Here is a 9,019-nt window from a genome sequence, read left to right as displayed (position 1 = left end):
GCCTGGGTCCACTTTCCTCCCCCGCCACAGCTTTCATTAAATTCTCAAGGCTCCTGGACCTAAAAAAGACCAAAAGCCACAGGGACTGTTCCATGGCTCCTCTTCAAATGTTTCTCGGCTCTGCACCAACCCACCTGATTTCACGAAACTGGCTTCACCCATCAGAATGAATTTGCCCACTTCAATGGAAAAAGTGAATGGCTTCTGCTCCGCCAAAGGTCACGCGTCGTGTGCATTTCCCCCGTGATACTCCAGAGCCTGCGGCCGGAGACCTTCGCATCCCCGGCACAGCTGCACACGGCGGAAGGCAGACCAGACTCAAAAGGAATGCATGCCCCTATTTACGAAACCAGATTTATTAAAATTTCTCTACAAGTCAGAAACGGCCGTCTCACCGTTCACATATATACACATGTACAGGAAGGATCTAGTGTTTCGAGCTTTCCCGGCAGAAGCCCCGGCCAGCCCGGGGTCCCCAGCCGAGTAATGTATCACAGATACAACCGTCGAAAAACCACGAGCACGTTAGTCCGACAGAGGCCTCTGTCCTCCCTCTTCTCCGAGTCCCATGATTCTGTCAAGGTAATATTGCCGATAATCATTCACATTTCACGTGGTTTTAGACACGCAGGTAATTCAGACAGACGCAGACAACGAAACAAGCCTCGGAGCCGGAACAACAAAACATATCGGACCGAAGGTATAAAAGGCAAAATATATATACATACAAAGTACACAGTACGTGAGGTATACACAGCATTCTCACAATGCAGGTTAGGTGTTTGCCTAGGCGTAGCCCTTAAAAATGACTGCCTGGTTTTGTGCCATTTTCTCAGAATACAGTATGTTTGGTTTACCCGTTTAACCACTGAGACATTTACTGATATTTCATGTGTTCTGCTTTTTTTAATGCGAGTTGCAGTTTTCTCTGTTAAGCTCTAAGCTTCTGTAGGTAGTGAGCTCCCATCTCTGGAAGCATTCAAACAGAGGCTGGCTTCCCACCTGAAGGAAGCTGAAGGGAGGGTAGGGGTGGGGCTGGGGCTGCCTTGGGAGGTGGCAGAAAGAGGAAAGAAAGTCGGAGATACTTTTAAAGGCTCTTCCGACTTTAAAGATTTGGGGCCATTTCGCTCTAGGTGCTGATTACAGAGACGATTCGTAAACCACACCAAATGTAAAATATGAACCCATCATGCAAAACTGCAAACGCACGCACAATGCCAGAGGCAGACCATATCCATGAAGGGTTAAAGTACAGTCCTGGAGGTGGATCCGAGCATCGTTCCAGCCGATCCAAAATTCGCTTTCTCTAAAGCACGAAGAGGTTTAGCTTCTGCTCTTGGGAGAGGCGACGAGAGCCTCCCCTTCTCTTTCTTCTCGTGGACAAAATGCTCCACCCTGAGATGGTCTTGGGAACAAAGGCTCAAGGCTGACACGTTTGAGGGGAACCAACAAAGCTACCGGATTCCAAGGGCTCAAGTTGACCTTACAAATCTGCAGTCTCTCGGTCTGAGCTCAGAGTTCTGAAATAGCCAGGAGTCCGAATCTTTTGTGATGCTTCTCCACGGTTAGCTGGTAAGTGCTTTTCTAGCAAATAAGGGGACATTTCAAGGTCAGAAAGAAGGCATTAGTGCAAATGAGGTCTTGGCAGGAAACGGAGGAGAGAGTCTGGGTTGGTGGTGCGGACAGGCTCCTACGCTCCTCAAACAGTCTGCTCCCACAAAGGAGCAGGGTCACTGGTAAGTGTGAGTGTGAAGAAAGGGTGTGTATTAACCCAAACCCAAAAAAGAACTTTCCAGTAGAGAAGCTAGGTAGCTCCCAAAGACAAGTTCAAAGATGGCAGGTTTATTGGCCCAGATGATTGGTCACCCCTTTGAAATACGGTCATTGCCCCAAAATGCCACCGTGAGACTTACTTCCTCTCCCTTTAAAATGTTCGAGTTCCTTCCACCTAACCAGGTGCTGCTATAGGATATCCACACTCTTTGCGCCTCTGCAGCCACAGAACCGCCCCGTGTCTGACAGCGCGCGGCAGTTGGCGAGGGACCACTGAGGAGGGCAATGACCTTGCAGGGCAGCCGACCGGCGCGTGCGGGGTTCAGACCCGGCCAGTCACTCATCACAACAAAGAAGAGGGCGCCACATTGAGGTCAGCAGCTACAATCTTCACGGCGTCACGAATCTGGCTGGCAGCACGTCTCAAGGCCTGTCCATCTTTAGAAATGGAAATGCCAAGTGTGAGAATTATGAGGTTTCTGAGGTTTGGGGATTAGCAGAAGAAGGAACTAATGTCACTGTCCTCTTGGTACTCTGGAACAATCTGGTCTGAAGTTCCTATTTCTGGGTCGACGTAGCCAGGTTGCAAGACAGACTCGAACCATGGATGGAGTAAGATCTCGGGAGCAGTGAGTCTCTCGGAGGGCTCCCGCCGCAGGAGGCTGCGGATGAGGCACCGAGCTTTGGGGGAGATGTGGTCAGGAATGCAGAACTGTCCACGGCGGATTTTGGAGAAGAGGGCACTGGGATCTGAGTCATGGAAGGGGTAGCGGCCCACCAGGAGGGTGTAGAGCATCACCCCGAGGCTCCAAACGTCGGCCGCCTTTCCGGAGTAGGTCCCCGTGGTGTTCAGAATCTCAGGGCTCACGTAGGCCGGGCAGCCATGTTTGTCTGACAGAGCATCGTCCTCCCCCTTGATGATGTGTGTGTCTTCTAGACTTTCCAGTCTGAGCTGGCTTCTGCGGGAGAGGAAACAAGCTATTACTTCCAGATCAGCTGCTATGAAAAACACAGCGTTCTCTATAACAGCACCCACAGGCACTAAAAGGAAAGGCCCAGGGAATGCCATTTACCCCTTCATCCAGTAAGCAGTGCCCTGCGACCTCCCAGGACTCAGGATTTCACAAACCAATACGAACTGCAATAAACATTTGCAAAGTATCGAGAGAGAGCCTGGGGCGGAGGGTATGATGCAAAGCCCCAAACACTATTCATTATGCTAGCGCTTAGAAGAGATATCCTAATAGGGTTACACAATTTACAAAGTTCACATTGCAGAAGTGGGAACTTGTCTTAGGGGAATGCTGACATTTTTTACAAAGCTATCAGGGAAGAATAGTATAGCCTACTTCTTCAGTGGGGGCGGTGGGAGGGGGATGGGGAGCTGAGCATCCTATAGGCCCATCTTTTTCTTATCATGCCCCTGTGGGCTACCCGGGCCCATACTTTGCACTACAGGACATGGGGCCCCAAGTCACTGGTATTATGGTCACGTTGCCAGCACTCTTGCTCACGCTGACATATACGCACAGAGGGAACCCCGTCCACCTGGGCCCAGGCCGGGGTAACTGTGATGGGCAAGGCACCAGGAATGTTAATTACACTTATTGGGGTGTTTAATTGCACAAGCCTGGACCAAGAGGTTATAGGAGCAAACAGAAGTGGCTGATGGATTTCAGAGATGCAGGGCCTACGAACATCTGTACCCACGGAATGCCCATCAACACCTGACCCTCTTCCTTCCAAGTTGGGGGCTTATCTGTTCAGGTAACCGCGAAGGTCTGAAAAATATCTTTAGGCAAAGGCTCTCATCTGAAGCTGCTGGTGCCTCCTTACTCAGACCCAGCCACCCACGGTTCACGGATTCCCCCAAAGCCCAGAGGCACGTGGGGAGCCTCTATCATCTGGTAGCAGACTGTGCTCCTCCCTGCTTCTCTGAAATAGCCCTGTTTCAGTAAGCCACTGGTTGTGAAGTCAAATGCAAACATTTGGTACTGGCTAATAGGTCAATTTCTTTTCCTCTCAAAGGTCTGGTTGGTTTTTTTTTTTCTTCCTGCCTTCCTGTTCCCTGGAGTGTAGTATACATGTGCTAACTTCAGTATGTCCTCAGCCTGACCTCCCCGTCGTTATGTAAAATACCCATTGGTTCTGTAAACGGAAAATATGACTCAACCCACACTGTCTGCCCCTGATTGGCTGCTGTAGTACTAAAACCCTGCACCTGTGCTGGTTACACGAATAGCGTCAGCCTGCCATTGCTTAACCCTCGGGTTGCCAAACTCCGTGCACATGACATTCGCCTGTGCAACGCGGATTTCAAAAGCTAGTAAGGAGGTGTGTAAGGCATGTTTCAGAAAATACATCAACATATCAAAGGAGCATGTTCCAGGAATTGGAAACTTCTCCATTGCAAATGCTTTGCTTTTCTTTGCTAATCGGTTTGTGTTCCAATACGTATTGCAAAGTCTGATAGAAAGCTCTGCTTTATGGCAACTTAACCCTGTACTCTTTCTTTCCTTTGATCGGGAGGCAGGGGTAAAAACGCACAGGTCGGGGCAGCCCCGCGTGAAAACCTGCAACAAAATAATGCACAGCCCTCCACAATTCTACAAGGTGTATTGTTCTTAGTCTTCCCGTAAGGGATGTGGCCCACCTCTTAAAATCAGGTAAGGTTTACTTCCTGCAGCTTCCTGAATTCCCTCACCCGAAACCTCAACTCGGAATCTCAATGTCTCATTATTCTTTTATCAAGCTCATCCTGTCCTTTATGAGGGAAGTCATGATCTATATTTAGCAACCAATTCGAGCCAACATCCATGTATTATTCAATGTGGCTATTTTCTGAAGATGTATCCAAACAAGAGGTCTAAAAAGTCACCAGGGAATGTGAAGAAAGTCCTGGGGACCAGCCGGAAGTGGACCGGGCATATGGTACAAAGACGGAGGGCGGAAGAGTGCACATACAACAGTTTAGTTCTGTGATACTTCCTAGGTACCAAAAAAATAAAAAATAAAAAAACCCACTTGGCAGAAGCAAGAATTTGAGACCCTCCGTTAGGCGTCAATGTTGTGAAGGGCGGGTTGGCCATTTGTACGCCCAGAAGAACTGACCTTTCTGACCACAATGGGGAATAAACTTGATCTTGGAATGGAAGTGGGGCAGGCCTCCTGTCCTCATGTGACATCCCACAGAAAGAAGCACCGAGGTATCCCCGGGCCACATCCACCAGAGTGCAGAATAAACCATCCTTGGCCGTGGTTCCTTGGGAGAGGACTCCTAAATACTAATTCTCGGACAACTGAGCCCTCGGCTTTGGTGTGAACCAACACTCTGCACCTAACCCCGCAACCTGCCCCAAAAGGCCAGATGAGGAGCTGCGGAGGCTGCTCACCTCTCCTCCGTGGAGAAGACGAATTTCCTAAGTTTCAGGTCCCCAAGCACGATGGCCGACTGGTGGCAGTGGGCAACAGCGGAAACGATCTGCTTGAAGAGCCGGGCAGCCTCCTCTTCCCGCAGCCTCTTCCGGCTGCGCACATAGGAGTGCATGTCCCCAAAGTCCTTCTCAAAGAACACATAGGCCTTGGTTTCCCCAAGGATCACTTCCACAATGCCGGTGATGTTCCTGTGTGACGGCAGCTGGATGTAAGGCCTGATTTTGTCCTGGTAGTGTTTAATGGGAAACACCTGCAGAGAGAAGGTGACCCCCCCAATTTAGGAGGCTAGGGAAGCAGAGGCTGTCCCCTGAATCCTGGACTACAGCTTTCAATCTTTGGCCTCCAGACGGCAGTAAGTCTCCCTTCAAAGACACCCCCTTATCTCTGCCACCCCACTGTATGCAGCCCCAGGTACCTGACACCCCAAACCAGCACCATCCAGGGCTCTAGGCTAGCAAATACCCACGGGGTTACTCTACGGATGGTTTAAAAGAACTGCCTTCTATATATGTTACCTTCTTTCATGAGGCCATCACTCCCGCCCTTCCCAGCAAAGAGCTTACTAAAGCCCCCACCTTCTGCGGCCTGCCTTGTTTTGCAGGCTGCTGGAAGAAGCAGATATAAGGTCCCCCCTCCCCCGCCCTGATCTCCAGGAGTAGAAAATGCATGACCTGCTGCAGACCCGAAGCTCTCTCAGAAGCAGATATAAGGTCCCCCCTCCCCCCCGGATCTCCAGGAGTAGAAAATGCATGACCTGCTGCAGACCCGAAGCTCTCCCCACGGAGAGCACAGAATGTGGGGACTCTGCAGTGGAAGCAGGGGCTGGGAAACATGCAGATATGTCATTAGTCAGAAGAACCGATGACTCGCAGAGAGACTGTGACAACACAGCCTTAAACAACTTGCTATAGTCTGACTCAGGTGTAAGCAGCCTGGAGTTAAAATTGTCACCAGAGGGATATGGGATGGTCTCCCTGGTTTTTACATTTGTTTATCTCCCCCCACCCTCCCCCATGGGGGGGGGCAGCTCCCGCCCCCATCTTCACCAGGGAAATGGGTAGTATCTCCTCTCAGAAACTAGCTGGTCTCTTTAAGGGCCTTTTGTTTGGTCCGGTTACTCATATCCTAGACTGAACTGGAAACGGTGACACATGGGCTGTCACCATCTGGATTCAGCTATTATCTGTTCAGAGGAACTGGAAGGGGTTGCACAATGGCCAGACCCACCCCACCTCGGAGGTCTGGCTGCCCTGGCCCCGGCTAGAAAAATCTCTCTGCCGCCCCCCCACACCCCGCCCCGCACACATATCCTCCCCAAACCGCTCTTAGCCCCACGTCGGAGAAGAAAAGCCCCCCCCCCCCCCACCCCTAAACCGGGCTGGAGCGCGCATTTGAAATTTCATTCAGGTCGGACAGTAGGTGGCAGCAGCAGGCCCGGGACCGGGGCGGGAGGTGGGGGGGCGCGGGTGGAGTTCAGGTGAGTTGCCGACAACCCAAGAACGACTTCAACCAAGGGGTGACCCTGTCTTTCGGTTGGAAAGTAGCACCCGGGTGTCAGGCTCGCAAAGGCTGGGCTGTGGGAATGTTCCGCGTCTAGAGGCGCTGGAGGAGCACGCGGAGCACCCCGTCTCCAGGAGTTGTATCTCCTGCGAAGCGGAACCTCTCACGTTCCTAAGAAAGTCGCTGGCCGGCAAATAAAGACATGAACGGAAGCGAAGGTTCCTAGCCGGTACCGGCTTCCCAACACTTCTGCGCGGGGCGAATCCCCCGCCCTGGCTGGAAGACCGCCTCAGACCTGCTCTCTGGGGAGGACGAGGTTCTCATCCCGGCGCGGGTTCAAGCCGGAATCCCCAAGCCGCGAGCCTGACACGGTCTTCCCACCCCTCACCACCCACAGGGGAGCCCAGGTGCCTTGGAGCCCCGGGAGAGAGCTGCCAGCTGCTCCAAGCTCCAAGGAGGCACCCACTGCAGGGCGTCCTTCCAGGACAAGGGGCGGGGGGAGCCAGGAAAAGGAGGGAGGGGGGAATGGCAAGACCCTGGAATCCATTTCAATTCCACAACTTCTTCGGAACTACGTGCGCTAAAGTGGGAGCTAAGCAAAGCACAGAGATAAAGCCACTGAACACCGCACTTCCTCTTGCCGGCCGAGCCCCCATTCTACTGCTCCATCCGAAATCCCTCAATCCCCCAAGGGGTGTGAACCGTTCCAAATGCAACCCACCGCGCTCGAGTCACCGCGGGTGGCACCTGAGGCCCCGGCGCGGGCAAGCGAGACCCCAAGCGCCTTTGCCGGCCACCGCGCCCCCGCAACCCCACGGCAGGTCCCGACCCCGGGCGCCTACCTTGCAGCGCAGCTCCCGGCCGGTGTGGATGCACAGCGCCCGGGACACATGCTCGCGCTCCGCCAGGGGCAGCAGCAGGTAGTCTGCGATGCGGCTGGGCCCCGCCGCGCTCCCGGAGGTGCCGCCAGTCCCCGGCGCGGCGGGCGGCGGCTGCGGACTGCAGGGCGAGCCGGGGGGGCTGAGGTAGTCCGGAGGGCTCGAGCACTCGGAGAGGCGCGGGCACTTGGCCGCCACGGCCGCCGCATCGTCCGCGTCCAGCAGGCGTTTGGCCGGGGCGCCCCGGGCGGCCGGGAGCAGCAAGGCCGGGCCGCGGGGCTGCGAGGCGCCGCTCATGGCAGAGCGCACAGGACCGACCCGCATCCCGTCCCGGGCCGGGGCGGCCCCGGCTTTGTAGGTCCCGGGATCCGCGCGGGAAGGCGCTGCGGGCTCGGCGCCGGCGCCGAGACCTATTCCAACGGGCGGGATGGACTTTGCAGACGGAGCTCGGCTCAGCCCCCACTGGGGGCGAGGCAGGAGCCGCTCCCGGGCGCTCGCGTTGCACGCGGGAAGCACGCTGGCCGCGCGTCCGGAGGGAGCAGAGGCCGGCTGGGGTCCCGGGATCACCGCGGGCACCGGCTCGGGGCGCCTGGCCGGAGGCGGCCGCCGCTATTGTTGTCGAGGCCGCCGACAGTCCCGGAGGCAGAGACGGCGGCGGCTGGTGTTCCCGACGTCCCGAGCCGCGAGCGCAGGATTCCGCAGGCTCGCCAGAGCCGCGGAGCGAAGTCACTTCCGAAAGCCCGAAGTCCCGGAGAGAAAGCCGGAGCAACTTTTCCGCGGCGCTCGGGATCCTGCGCGCTCTTGGGCTCCCGGCGTGTGTGTGAGCGAGCGAGACGCGCTCGGAGAGAGTGACTGAGTGTGAGTGAGTGTGTGCGCCGCACCGATCCCGGCCAGTGCACTCCTCCTTCTCCTTTTCCTCCACCTCCTCCGCCTCTCGGTGACTCACGCTGTATACACACACACACTCACAGGCCGGGCTGTGTAAACAGTTGGGAAGCCGGGTTGAGCAATGAGGTGGCTGCGACGACTCTGGCCCTGCCGCCCGGCAAGCAGTCACCGAAGCGGAGGGAGGAGACCGGGGCAAGGGGGGAGCAGGGGGGAGGAGGTGGAGCTGGGTCGGCGGGGGCAACGGGGGTGGCCCGAAGGCTGGGGATGCTCCGGGCTGCGCGCGCTCCGGGGCAGGTGGTGTGTCCCGAGCGGGCTGGGACGCGCGCACACGCCCCCCGGGCTGGGATGGGCAGGAGGCGGCGCGCCCCCTCCCGCAGGCCCCGGACTCGGCTCTAGCAGCCCGGGAGGGGGCGGAGGAAAAGTTCCCGTGACGTCAGGGTCCCGGGGAAGTGGGCGGGAGGGGCGGGGCCACGGGGGGGCGAAGCGACCGCTGATTGGTGCGCGCCCCTCATTCACACCGAGCACAATGGGCTGCGGGCGCGCGC

At 55.8% G+C, this 9,019-nt stretch overlaps 1 protein-coding gene across 1 annotated transcript; it reads right to left on the bottom strand.

Annotated features, from left to right (window-relative positions):
• Positions 1–340: 340 nt before the first annotated feature.
• Positions 341–8,545, bottom strand: TRIB1 (tribbles pseudokinase 1). The gene is made up of 3 exons (XM_004743550.3): positions 7,551–8,545; positions 5,166–5,458; positions 341–2,732 (listed from the first exon to the last, which is right to left on the bottom strand). Exons 1-3 carry the CDS (start codon positions 7,908–7,910, stop codon positions 2,267–2,269), a joined length of 1,119 nt encoding a protein of 372 aa, XP_004743607.1. The 5' UTR covers positions 7,911–8,545; the 3' UTR covers positions 341–2,266.
• Between the last annotated feature and the right edge of the window lie 474 nt (positions 8,546–9,019).

Source organism: Mustela putorius, unplaced genomic scaffold, assembly GCF_011764305.1.
Source record: "Mustela putorius furo isolate JIRA1106 unplaced genomic scaffold, ASM1176430v1.1 tig00000228_pilon_pilon_pilon, whole genome shotgun sequence".
In the NCBI taxonomy this organism is placed as follows: Eukaryota; Metazoa; Chordata; class Mammalia; order Carnivora; family Mustelidae; genus Mustela; species Mustela putorius.
The sequence above is the reverse complement of the archived record's forward strand: the minus strand, read 5'-3'. Positions and strand labels throughout refer to the sequence as shown.

Coding starts and splice junctions, on each gene's coding strand:
- TRIB1 (XM_004743550.3), bottom strand. CDS start 7,910: ATGCGGGTCGGTCCTGTGCGCTCTGCCATGAGCGGCGCCTCGCAGCCC. Junction 5,459..7,550: donor GCCGGGAGCTGCGCTGCAAG/GTAGGCGCCCGG, acceptor TTCTCTCTGCAG/GTGTTTCCCATTAAACACTA. Junction 2,733..5,165: donor GTCTTCTCCACGGAGGAGAG/GTGAGCAGCCTC, acceptor CCTCTCCCGCAG/AAGCCAGCTCAGACTGGAAA.